General features: G+C 40.4%; 1 protein-coding gene across 2 annotated transcripts in view; it reads left to right on the top strand.

Moving 5' to 3' along the window:
* mast2 (microtubule associated serine/threonine kinase 2) overlaps positions 1 to 12,797 on the top strand; it is a 108,124-nt gene extending 95,327 nt beyond the window's left edge. For both annotated transcript variants that reach the window (XM_079460784.1, XM_079460785.1), the window contains 19 exons: positions 694 to 795; positions 1,843 to 1,975; positions 2,134 to 2,201; positions 2,513 to 2,616; positions 2,715 to 2,923; positions 3,026 to 3,164; positions 3,270 to 3,402; positions 3,488 to 3,653; positions 4,244 to 4,345; positions 4,525 to 4,647; positions 5,134 to 5,243; positions 5,628 to 5,782; positions 6,003 to 6,295; positions 6,428 to 6,637; positions 6,831 to 7,057; positions 7,153 to 7,275; positions 7,354 to 7,490; positions 7,591 to 7,775; positions 7,908 to 12,797. In XM_079460784.1, coding sequence (XP_079316910.1) covers positions 694 to 795; positions 1,843 to 1,975; positions 2,134 to 2,201; positions 2,513 to 2,616; positions 2,715 to 2,923; positions 3,026 to 3,164; positions 3,270 to 3,402; positions 3,488 to 3,653; positions 4,244 to 4,345; positions 4,525 to 4,647; positions 5,134 to 5,243; positions 5,628 to 5,782; positions 6,003 to 6,295; positions 6,428 to 6,637; positions 6,831 to 7,057; positions 7,153 to 7,275; positions 7,354 to 7,490; positions 7,591 to 7,775; positions 7,908 to 9,799 — 4,611 coding nt within the window. In that variant the 3' untranslated portion in view covers positions 9,800 to 12,797. The remainder of the gene's footprint in view (positions 1 to 693; positions 796 to 1,842; positions 1,976 to 2,133; positions 2,202 to 2,512; positions 2,617 to 2,714; positions 2,924 to 3,025; positions 3,165 to 3,269; positions 3,403 to 3,487; positions 3,654 to 4,243; positions 4,346 to 4,524; positions 4,648 to 5,133; positions 5,244 to 5,627; positions 5,783 to 6,002; positions 6,296 to 6,427; positions 6,638 to 6,830; positions 7,058 to 7,152; positions 7,276 to 7,353; positions 7,491 to 7,590; positions 7,776 to 7,907) is intronic.
* Positions 12,798 to 13,372: the final 575 nt, after the last annotated feature.

Raw genomic sequence — 13,372 nt, forward strand, 5'->3', positions numbered from 1 at the left:
TTTCATTACCTGTATAAATTATTCAGCGGTTGATTAGACTTCCCCTGAGGTCACTGTACTGTCTGTCGAAGATGACTCTATTACTGTCAGCATGATGTTAAAGCATCTACTCTCAACAGCTTCTCTCTGTCCCAATGATGAACTCTCTCCTGTCACATACTTAAACACTTCATCTTAATGTACTTTCTCTGAACACTTCATTCACTCAAATCCCTTCTTTTAGGGATTATTTATTTGAGTCATTGATCTTAATAACAGAAACATTCATCATTAAATATATTACATTTGTTGTTAAATATATTATTAAATATGCATTTTTTATTATCTATTTGTTATTTTACATTTCAGTAGGCATTTTGGCATCTAGTAAATATTATTCATCATGTTTAATTCAGTTTAGAAAATGTACATTTTGACATTATGATGATGATTGTGAAAAATGATTATGATGGAGTAATGATTGATATCACTTCCAGTTAATTCATCACAATAATATTGAAGTTCAGGGTGACGCAAGGGTAGGATGAGGGTTGTGGGATCTAATATTCCATGCATCTGAGTATGCACTTAATATGTGCTCCATTCCAAAAAATAGGATGAGTAGTAACGGTTGTGTTCGAATCATTAACATAATATATAAATACATATTAATATACTGTTAACATATACATTGTCTTTTCTGCTTGTCGCTAGGCTCATGAACGCTCGGAAAGTGGGGAGGTGACTTTTGTCACCCAACTGGTGAAGAGGCTAATGATAGTCATAGCCCGGCCCGCTCGTCTGCTGGAGTGTCTGGTAAGCAGTGATATCTTAAATATCTTTGATCTGGAACGCATAGCATTATTCTGATCTTCAGAGAAAACTGCTTTTGCATACTTAATGAAGCACATGCTTCCACAAAAAGCAATACAAAAAATCTGCCAGGGGGAAATTTTCTCTGTTAATCAAGGCCACATTGTAAAGTTACATGATGCAAAAATATAAAAAAATGCTTTTAGATTTTGTTTCCATAAAGTTTGCAAAACAGTGTGTTATGAAATCATTGCTTAATTTGCAGTACACATGCAAACACAAAAGTCCCTGTAATTCCACACAGAGCATCAGGACTCTAATTGGGACCACATGTGTATTTTGAGTAATCTGGTATAGTCAATAGTGTGACCACCTGCAGGGCAGCTCTGCAGTGATAGAGGACCAGCAGCTGAGAGAGGAAATGAGCTGTTAACTTGTTCTGCTTCATGTGAGCACAATACGTCCCCAAAACCTCATAGTAAAACTATGGGAAAACTATGTCTGAGTAAGCACAAGAAAAATATTATGTTCCACTTAATAAAAGTGAATTCTGGGTATTAAGTTCAGTAACATTTATGTTGTTTTATTCATATTCTTTATTATATGTATCAGAATACATTGGGTCTATTTTGGGGCCGCTACATTTTAATTTTGTACAATTATTTACAGCACTATTATACACTTTAAAACTTTACTGTAGTTTTGCAGCAAGTTTGCCACTAACTTACTGTAGATTTAATTTACTTATTTGTTTTAAACATCAACTCATAAAAAAGACTCAATATCTTAGGTCACTTTCTTGTTATGTAAATGAATCATAATTTAAGTTTTTAATATTTTTACTAGAAAAGAAAACAAAAATGCTTATTTTTTGAAGTGTCGCCAGTAATGAGCAGTCTCTTCTTGCTCATTTTAAATCATGGAAGTCTTGAAGAATGTTTTCATTATTTAAAGTAAAGTTTAACTCAAATTGAACTACAGCATATATGAGCCATTCTTCTGATTGCCCCCCCCAAAATAAATAAAATAAAATTAATCTGTGTGTTATAGGAGTTTGATCCAGAGGAGTTTTACCACCTGTTAGAAGCTGCTGAGGGTCATGCTAAAGAGGGTCAGGGCATCAAATGTGACATCCCCCGTTACATCATCAGCCAGCTGGGCCTCACCAGGGACCCCCTTGAGGGTAAAATCTTCAAGATTAAATGTGGATCTTTTTCTACAGATACTTATCCTCATAGGGAACACTCATTAAATCAAGTTTTGCAGTCTTAGTTTAGAAACTACAATATTTGTGTTGTATTTAAAGCTCCCACCATTTCTCTTTATTGTATCTATTTGTAGAAATGGCCCAGCTGAGCAGCTATGATAGTGGTAACCCTGAAACACCGGAGACAGAAGAATCCACAGACGTGAGTAAAGAAATACAGAATTTTTCGGAACATAACATTGTGGATTATAATACATACCTTAATAACTACTTACCACGAGTCAGTCTGCAGTATTTGGGCACAATTGGCAGACTTCACGTGTGTATGTTGTGTATAATAAACACAGATTCCAACATCTCAGTTCCATTTAGTAAACATCAAACATATTTAAATGAACCAAACTGAAGACACTGACCGTCAATAGAGTAAGGTGCAGATTATTATGCCTAATAAATATCTGTTTACGTTTTTCAAGTCATGCATTTAAAGCACATGCCTTTATTAACATTCAGAGTCGAGGAGCCGCTGTACAGCCACCTCAGCCACAACCCAAAACTAAAACTCCTCGTGAGGAAGACTTTGAGACCATTAAACTCATCAGTAATGGAGCATATGGGTAAAACGATATGATCTCCCTAATGTAGGAAAAATAATAAATATCTGACAGTGGTTAAAGAGAAAGTTTAAAGCCTAACAACATTACTTCTTACTTAGGGCTGTGTTTCTGGTGAGGCATAAGGAGACCCGTCAGCGCTTTGCCATGAAGAAGATCAACAAGCAGAACCTGATCCTAAGAAACCAGATCCAGCAGGCCTTTGTAGAAAGAGACATCCTTACATTTGCAGAGAACCCTTTTGTTGTCAGCATGTTCTGCTCCTTTGAGACGAGGAGACACCTTTGCATGGTTATGGAGTATGTGGAAGGTAAGAAACACTTCTGTGTAGAAAAAAGATATGTTCACGGTAGAATGTTTGTAAGGTGAAGTCAAGTCTGAGCAGTAGTTAAAGCTTTTGGCGTTTCTGTAGGTGGGGACTGTGCCACCCTCCTGAAGCACATCGGAGCTCTGCCTGTGGACATGGCACGCATGTACTTTGCTGAGACTGTTCTAGCACTGGAATACCTTCACAACTACGGCATTGTGCATAGAGACCTCAAACCTGACAAGTACGTTCGTTGTACTTGTGGTTGGCTCGCTACGATTTATTTAAAATGTCACTTTAGTTGATAAACAAGATATTTTAAGTCTAAGAAATGCCTTGATTTTTACAGTCTCCTCATTACATCAATGGGACACGTAAAGCTGACAGATTTTGGCCTGTCCAAGATTGGTTTAATGAGTTTAACAACTAATCTGTATGAGGGCCACATCGAAAAAGATGCTCGAGAATTTCTGGACAAACAGGTACAGGTGTCATGTGATAATATGTTGTGTTTCCAACTCAAAATTGTTCCCTTTTTAATCCGCTTTTGTATTTCTATTGAATCAGGTGTGTGGTACCCCTGAATACATAGCCCCAGAGGTCATTCTGAGGCAGGGCTATGGCAAGCCAGTGGACTGGTGGGCCATGGGAGTCATCTTGTATGAGTTTCTGGTGGGGTGTGCTCCTTTTTTTGGAGATACACCTGAAGAACTGTTTGGACAAGTCATCAGTGGTTGGTGTTATATTAAATTACAAACATTTCTTTAGTTCCAGTCATAAACTTGGCCATGCCCAGTCTTTAATTTTTATCATCATGTGAAGTATTTTAGAATAATAATCTGTCAAAACTTTCAAATATCTCCTATTATGGCTATTTTAAGCCTACAGAAAAAAAACTAATTTAGGCATACGCCATCAGTTTAAAAGATCTCAAAGCCATAGTTTACCCCCGAAACAAAAAGAATCACTTTTCACCCTCATGTTGTTAAAAACCTGTACATGTGGAACACAAAAGATATCCTGAGAAATCTCTGTGGTTTTTAGTCCATACATTGGAAATCAATGGGAATCAATGTTGTTTGGGTACTGAGAGAATTTTAATAGAATTTTAAAGCATTTCTTTAATAAAAATAAAAATCGGGCAAATATTCAAACCTTTTGCTTCTACTTTATGTATGTATAAATTTATGAATTCATTCATACATTTTATTCTGGCTTTGCTTTCGTCTAAACTTTGTGTATTCCAACTCTTCTGCCTATTTCTGTTGTTGTATACACTTCCTTTTTTCATTCAAAATCCAATCAATATGTTTGGTTCAATAGATGAGATAATCTGGCCAGAGGGCGATGAAGCTTTACCTCTTGATGCTCAAGATCTCATCTCCAAACTACTGCGGCAAAACCCCCTGGAGCGTCTGGGGACAGGTCTTCTAGCCTTACATACACTTACTTGTCCTTGATCCTAGTCCTTGATACGATGAGATGAATAGTGCTTGAATAAACCAGATCAGAAAATCTTAGACTGTCTCTTTTTTTAGAGGTTATCCTACAGCTCTGTTTCCTGAGAAATATTTGAGGCAATCTCCTCTCTCTCTGTCTCATAGGGAGTGCGTTTGAGGTGAAACAGCATCGCTTCTTTAGTGATCTGGACTGGAACAGTCTCCTGAGGCAGAAGGCCGAGTTCATCCCTCAGCTGGAGTCGGAGGATGACACTAGCTACTTTGACAGTATGTTTTTATACAGTAGGCCTAGAGACCGAAGTGAAATTTATAACAGCGCTGCCATAGTATCAGATCTGACATTTTGTCGAAACTGTTATGGAGTTATTCTTATTGTGTTACAACTTATTTACATTGTTTTACAGTCTTATTAACATTACATTTAACATTGCATAACCAAGTACAGAATCAAAATCGTTCTTATTAAGTCATATTATTTATCAATATTACAATAAAGTGCATAGGCATTATGCAAATATTGAATGTGAACATTTAGATGTGAAAACAACAGTTTTGGTTTCTAAATCTCAATGTTTTATGCTTTCCGCAGCTAATAATTCAATGTACAAACGTGTTTATCTCTAATACACATAACCAGCATTTCATTTTTCCTTGGATTGTTTTGTTATGGTTTTCCCCTGTGTTGCGATCCAGCAGTTAAAACCATTGATCTCAGAAGCAATCTGAGATGTCACTGTCTCTTCAACCCTCTAGCACGCTCAGATCGGTATCATCATGTGGACTCGGAGGAGGAAGATGACACGAATGATGATGACCACCTGGAGATCCGCCAGTTCTCTTCATGCTCTCCACGATTCAGCAAGGTGTGGAGCAATACATACAACCATCACACGCATTACAGCATTAAACAATGTGATTAAACACCCCAATGTTCCATGAATAGTTCATTTTATCATTAAAATTATAAAAATAAAAGTTTTCCCACCTTGTAAAATAGTGCAGCAGCAACATTATAATTTGGCGTACAGTATAAATACAGAATTTAATTTATGTGCAATCACAGACATACACAGGATTTACGATGGCTTTTAATGTGGTTCATTCAATCATAAATCTGAATCTTAAATATACGTGTTTTGGTTTCATGACATGTGATACAGGTTCAATTGTTCAAATTTTTGAAATTGCAGTTTACATTGTTCTCCATCTCTGCTTTCTCTCATGGTCTATCGGTTCGTCATTTTCAGGTGTACAGTAGTATGGAGCGTCTCTCCTTACATGAGGAGAAGCGCACACCTCCTCCAACTAAGCGCAGTTTAAGCGAAGAGGGAGGAGAGCGAATTGATAGTCTCAGTAGCCTGAAGTCCAGAGATCGAAGTTGGCTGGTGGGCTCGCCTGAAATGTGAGTGACGCTTCTAAAAAGATTTTTTAATAATCCTAGGTGGATGACTTACGATTTTGTTAAGAGAGATGAGTGAATTATTATGATTCTGAAATATGAAAAATAGTAAATTAGTAAGTGTGTGATTGCGTAACATGAAACTTTGGAATTTAAACAATTGTATTTTCTGTTACGATTGTCTGTCATGCTGATAAAAATAAACAAGTTTGCTTTCTTCCAGCTTAAGAAAGCGTCTATCTGTTTCCGAGTCCTCTCACACTGAGAGCGACTCCAGTCCCCCCCTGACTGTTCGTCGCCGCTGCTGCTCTGCAATCATCGAAATGCCTCGATTTGCCATCTCCAGCGAAGAGGATGGTGGTGTGGGAGGGAGAAAGACCCCTCTGAGGGGTCCTCGTGGAGAAGATCTGCCACAGGCCATACCAGAGCTCCCTGTGGAGAGAGAGCTGAGGCTCGATGAATCTCCCACCATACCAGGCACCACATCCAGCCAACTCACCCAATCCACAATCACACGTCAGTCTTTCTCAATTATATTCGACAACCATCTGTTCTAGTTTAGTCCAAAACGAATGTTAGAAAACACACACACATCTTGCATTTTCTGTGTACAAATAATTTTTAATATGTTAATGTGGGTGTCTTCAGCTGGGAGTTCTGGTGATGTGTTGGATCGAACCTCTCGCTTCATAGCTGAAAGCTCTGATAACTCCACTCCTAAAGCCATCAGTGACCTGGCCGCCCGCAGAGCTCGGCACAGACTGCTGTCAGGAGATGCTGAGAAACACGCATCACGCCCACTCAACAAGGTCATCAAATCAGCCTCTGCCACCACCCTGTCGCTCATGATCCCTGCTGGTAAGTACACTACGAGTGCATATTATTGTTGGTCTTCATGACATTGCCAAGTAAGATATCTTGGATCAGTACCTTTTGTCGATCCTGAAACAACAATCCTGTCAAAGAGACAGAAAGAAACCTTGCCAAAATATTAGTCATTGGATTTTTTATTTTTGTTTTATTTATTTTTACTTTATTTTAACTTTTCAAGATCACCATGGTGCCTCTCCTCTGGCCAGCCCCATGTCTCCTCACTCTCTCTCATCCAACCCGTCGTCCCGTGACTCCTCTCCCAGCCGAGACCTGTCCCCAGCCATCTGCAACATTAAACCTGCAATAGTCATCCACCGAGCTGGCAAGAAATATGGTTTCACCTTGCGGGCCATTAGGGTTTACATGGGCGACACAGACATTTATACTGTGCACCACATGGTCTGGGTAAGTACAGCATTCTGATTATGCTTAAACGGTATAGTTACATTTAAATCCACACATATGCAAGACTATAGATGCTTTAAAATGTCAATTTGCAGCATGTGGAGGATGGAGGACCTGCTCATGATGCTGGACTGAGAGAAGGGGATCTCATCACACACGTTAATGGAGAGCCAGTCCATGGACTGGTGCACACAGAAGTTGTGGAACTCATTCTGAAGGTACCTTCACAAATCTGATACACCTTGATGTTTTGATATTGCAGCTTTTGAAGATTTCACTTTTGGTTTATGTTGCAGAGTGGCAGTAAGGTTTCTATCTCTGCCACCCCTTTTGAGAACACGTCCATTAAAGTTGGCCCTGCACGCAAGACCAGCCACAAGTCCAAAATGGCTCGGCGCAATAAAAAAACTAAAACCAGAGAAGGACAAGACAGGTAAGTCCAGCAAAAACAGTCAGATCTTTGTTCTAGTTTCAGTTTCTTGAGACTTTCATGTTCTTTCTTATTAATGACTATTATGTTTTGTAAATTCTAGTAAGAAGAGAAACTCGCTATTCCGTAAGATCACTAAACAGGCGACTCTTCTTCACACAAGTCGCAGTCTGTCCTCTCTCAACCGGTCAGTTTCATCTGGCGAGAGTGTCCCGGGATCTCCTACGCACATGTCACCTCGATCACCCACACAGGGCTGTCGTTCCACACCCGAATCTGCCCACTCAGGTGCAACCTTCTCTACTTACAGTCCTCACAATGAAAACCTTTGTTGTCTAAACAAATATTGAGTTAATATTGGATGTTTTCTTAAATTTCAAGTTTACTCATTAATCTAGTACCATTTTCCTTCTAATGCAGTCGGTGGGAACTCATCTCAGAGTAGCTCACCAAGCTCCAGTGTGCCAAACTCTCCGGCTAGTTCGGGTCAGATCAGACCCAGCTCCTTGCACGGTCTAGCCCCCAAACTGCAGCGGCAGTACCGCTCCCCCCGCCGCAAATCTGCAGGAAATATTCCTTTATCCCCACTGGCCCGCACACCATCTCCAACCCCTCAGAGCAGCTCACCCCAGCGCTCTCCTTCACCGTTGCCAAGCCATGGCCTCATCACTTCATCAATAGGCCAGTCCTTCCCGGTAAAACTCCATTCTTCACCTCCACTGGTACGACAGATATCCCGCCCGAAGAATGCAGACCCCCCACGCTCTCCTTTGCTCAAACGTGTCCAGTCAGCCGAGAAACTTGCATCTTCTCTTTCATCATCATCTTCCTCTCCCTCTCCTTCCTCGGCTGCAGACAAAAAGCTGCCAGTGGGTGGCAGCCGCAAACACAGTCTAGATACCTCACACTCAGAGTTCAAAAAGGAGATGCTGCAGCGAGACCCTAGCCTACAGAGCCTGCAGGAGTCAGCAAGTGAGACTCTGTTAGGTGGACGAGTTTCCCCTGCAGAGAAGGGAAGCCTACAGAAAAGTTCTGTTCGCAAACTTGGCCGGCAAGAAGGTCCAGAGTCTGGTGCTCTGGGTCTTGTTCCTGGAAAAAGTAAACTTAAAGACAAGCTGTCTGCCATACGTCAGGATCGTGCTGAACGACGCGAGTCTCTTCAAAAACAGGATGCTATCCATGAGGTGGACTCCTCAGAGGATGAGACAGATGAAGGATCAGAAGATAGCCAGGATGGACTTCGGTCAACATATGTTCCTCCAAGTCATGTGCTGCGCCCCACTACTGTAGTCGCCTCACCCCATACCATCAGAATGGGACCTGCTGCTCCACCAACATTGGGTCTGATACCTTCCACAGTTGCACCCCCAGGCTCACCCCAATTCATCCGAGGACTGCCGTTACAAAGCCAAATTTCCACTCAATCTTCAGCCAAGTCATCAGAACTGAATCCTACAAAACCCCAAACCTCTTCTGTGGCCCAAGACTCCAGTTTAACACTAGATGATTCGAAAAAGGGAGAGTTGAGGCCACAGGACACTCCATCAAGTGGTAGGCCTTCTCAACCCAGCCCTTTATCCAGCACCTTTTCCACTCACAGTAGCGCCTTCACCTCCGTGATCAAAGACCCTTTTGTCAAACCCACCCCACCTTCTTTGGATCGTAGGGCATCCAAAACGTCTAAACCCAGCAGCAAACTGGATCCAAGCCCTGCTTCTGTGGTACCCAAGGATAGCCCCACTGCTACCACGCCAACTGGAGGCATCACAAAGGAGATGAAGGAGGCTGACAACCGCAGACAGGCTGCAGCTGCCGCCGCTGCTGCTACGGCATCCCCATCCACACCCTCCGAGAGTGGAATGGACAAAGTCGTGTCCCAACTTGCCACTGTGGCTAAGAACGTGCTGGGCCCTATCAAGCTCAACATCCATGGAACTAAAGAGACCATGGAGCGGATACAGGACCAGCATCCCCAAGCAGATGCCAGCCACCCAAAGATTAAAGAATGTCTTCTGGAGCGTCCGGATTCTCCTGAAAGGATGAGTGAATCTGCTGGTTCTGGGTCTCACTCTCCACAGTTGACTGAATCCCCTTCTAAACAAACTCCAACCACCAAATCTGAGCCAACCTCATCTTCTCAAAGATCTGTAGATGTTCCAGGGACTTCCAAAAAGGCAACTCAATCAAGTGGCGAAGAGCAACCGGACAGATCAGGGCCTTCGGGAAGTGGTACGACACTGAGGTCTAGGTCGGAAGGGCAGTCGCAGACCCAGGCAAAGTCAAGTTCCACTAAATCTAACAAGACAACGTAGCAAGAGCGTTCCCCCAGCTTTAAGTAATTTAGCTCGCCTGTTTACAGACAAACACACCAGTGTAACACAAGGCAGTTGACCTGTTTAATGTCAGTATCCTTGTGAAAAGAGTGAAAATGATGTAGATGAGCTCAACCGCTTCCTTTCAGAATGTTTTATGCCCTGCCAATCACAATAATTTAGGCTGTGTAATTATTTAGCTTTTCTTGTTATTCCTTTTATTTCTTAGCAGCTATAAAATCAGTAGATATACTTAGTTCTGTACGGTGAGAGACCCTCATACCCACATAGAGTATATTACCTCTTCACAAATCTCAATATTCCTTCTTGTCTCTGTAGTAGGTATAGTTGTGCCTTAAAGCAACACCACAAAATTGTCTCTCTGCCTGTTCATCTTTGGGGGAAGACATATTACAGCAATAAGAGTAGTGTATGTCGAGCAATTTTACAAAATCATCACACCTCTGGTGCATGTAAAGTAAAACCAAACTTCATTTTCCAGCATTCTTGCACTTGTGGGTTTTCAGGTGTATCAAACAGCGTTGAGATCCCCCTCATGGCACAGCCATCAGTTGTGTTATGTGGTAGAACGATGGCCATAGATTACATGTATTAAGTATTTAAATGTTACTTGATGTTGTAAGCAGAACTAAAGACAAAATTTGGGTAGGTGTGATCTTTGGCCATCATTCACATTCCACTAAAGTTGTGTCAGTCTGATTTTACGCAATTTTTTACGCAAAAGCAATTTTTTTGCACATCATAATTTTATAGATCAAAGGTTTTTTTCCATTTGGCTTCAGGGGCATTTTTTCACAATTTTAAGCGGACCATTGTTTTTATTTCTTACCCACTTGCTATATATTTTATTATCTGGACCAATTTCCTGTTGTTTCTGAATTTTGTTTTGGACATGCTCATACTGGACTGTGTGTGTGAGTGTGAGTGTGTGTGTGCCTGTGTATATAAAAGCATGTGTGTTTGTGTGGGTTCTTATACAACGAATATTTAAAAAAAATGTTCTGTCAGTTTTATGCCCTACAGTATGGGAGTGTTTTTTAATTCAGCCCTTTGTCAAAGACCAGGTGAAGATGTATTTGCACAAAACCTTTTTATTTTGTGTGTCCCTAATATGAAAACCAATAAATACAGTATCCAATTTGATCCCCTGCCTGGTTGGGGTCTTGAGGGGTTTACTGCAGTACCTTGCAGTATTATCTTGACATACAGATGTGTAATCAGCACTATGTACTTCGAGTGATTTGAGTGTGTCCTCCTACTCCTGTGGAACATATAGAGGTCATTTAGATTTTCATTTCTAATCGAAACTGCTTTGCCTAACAGTCTGTGTTGTTTTTACGCTAAGTTAGCCTCACAATTTATGCTCACCTTCAACCCATGCTCATGGTACAGAAGTAATCTTGTTGCCAATCTTCAAAGTAGGGCTATTTCCAGCACATCTTGATCTTGCCCATATCGATTACGTCTAGTGATTTTCATTATATGACTGATTGTGACCGGAGTCACATGATGATGGTATGTACATTTATAATATATAATCTTTGTCAATATAAAATGTGATTGGATGTCTTGCACATTTAAGCGTCTTCGTTGAAACCCAAAGGACTGGAGCTGTTGATAGCATTGCAGCCTGAAGCTCAATCCCTTATGAAAGTGAACCTGGGCATCATGAGGAGTGAGAAAAATGCACTTGTAAAATAAATGGTATTTGCTAGAAGTGGGCGGTCAGGTTTAAAATAGTGTTTGCACTGTTGCGTTCATGAGATCATCGACCTGTGTTGCACCCCAGTGGTCAAGTAGTCACACAGTTTGTCCCCATAAAAAAGACCAAAGCTAATCCATTCGGTCTACAAGAGATGACCTACAGTACAACTCAATCTCACTCCACAGGTAAAATCCTCATATTAAAGTTTAGTCCACAGAGAATTCGATTTCCAAACTAAATGTGTAGAGCTTAGTGTCACCTTAAATGTTTACATGCAGTACAGCTGGAGAGATCATTCTGTAAATGGCGTTCGTAAATGTGTTGTGTATTGTCCGTGTCCTGGCACATATTGTAGTTTAGATTGTTGGCGGTGGTGCACGATGGAGAATTTACAGGGTGTTAAGACATTAAGACTGAAATGTTGTTTACATGTAGTCCCTGATTAACTACATCACACACCCACTGTGCTTTTAAGGAAAACATTGTAATTGATGAACGCATTGAATTCCTCCGTGCTCCCTTTGCTAAAGTCATGAGCTGCTGTGGGCTACTAACTGCCTTCTTGCATACGTGACTGGGATGATGATGATGGTTGGGCTATTTGTTGAGGTGAAGTCAGGTGTCAGAATGCCTGAGGTGGTTATTCATCAACGTCCCGCAGCCACAGCATACATGCGCTGGTGAAATGTAATCTCGCACACGTCGTCCAGAGCAAATTCACCTGCTACCTCTCACCTCTGCCATGAGCTCTTTACAAATGAGAACCTTGGAGCAGACATACCTATACACATTACTTACATCTTCCCTGTATGAACACAGCAACCACTATGTCCAACCGCTGCCCTCTTAACACGTCTGTGTGGGCCTAAATGACAGCACGGATGGCTCGCTTTTATGTAAATATTTAAAAGTCGCGTACTCGGAGTGTCTTTAATATGAAAATAATTTATTCTGTGTGTGTTGGCCACTGCCTTAGACAAATGACGCATAGAATGGAAAAATATAGATATTATGTGTATTTCAAGAGTTACCAGAGAGAGTCAGTGGTGATACAGTTGTGTTATGGATGTAGGGCATTGTCCATTTGTCCATCACGCTTCGTCCTATAAGGATAAAAGTGGTTTGAACAGATACAAGTGAGTAGAGAAATGGGCAAAGAAGAAAACAATTGCTAGAGATGAACCAGTGCAATATCTTAAAATTTTCTAGTGTGGTAAAACGCATGTTTGTTGTTAATCCTACCTTATGAATAATAAAGATTTTTTTAAGTAACTTGACATGATGTTTGTGTTTATTCACAGACTGCAAGTCACTTGATAAGATTGATGTGCAAAAGACATAACAGCAAATTCATGTTGAACCGATTAATACTGAAGAAGGTAAATTTCATGCAAATGTCAACTTTAATACTGATAGGTCAGATGTCAATATTTGATTTAAATAGAAAGCAATTTGTGTTTCAAATAAAAGCATTTTTGTCATCCATAAAACTTAAATTGTTCTTTTTTTAAATTGAAAACGTGTTCTTAGACTGATTTTCTGAGGTCTGGACTCTATCAACGGGGGTTTAGTGAAATATAAATAGATGATTCATTTAATTGGTATGAATACATTTTCTGAGAATTTATATTTCAAGTTTTGACTGAAAATCTCACATTCATAACTCTGGATATCGTATCATAATTGCCCAGATGCTTTATACAAAGCAATAGACACATTGCCTTTTATGCAATTTATCTTGTCCACATGAAATGTTCATGACCTGTTTAAGTGCATATTAAATACTTAACAAACGAAAAAGGGTTTAACAAAAGTAGTTCTGTTTTTCTGTATATCAGAATAGATTC

The sequence above is a fragment of the Barbatula barbatula genome (assembly GCF_947034865.1).
Source record: "Barbatula barbatula genome assembly, chromosome: 7".
Lineage (NCBI taxonomy): Eukaryota > Metazoa > Chordata > Actinopteri > Cypriniformes > Nemacheilidae > Barbatula > Barbatula barbatula.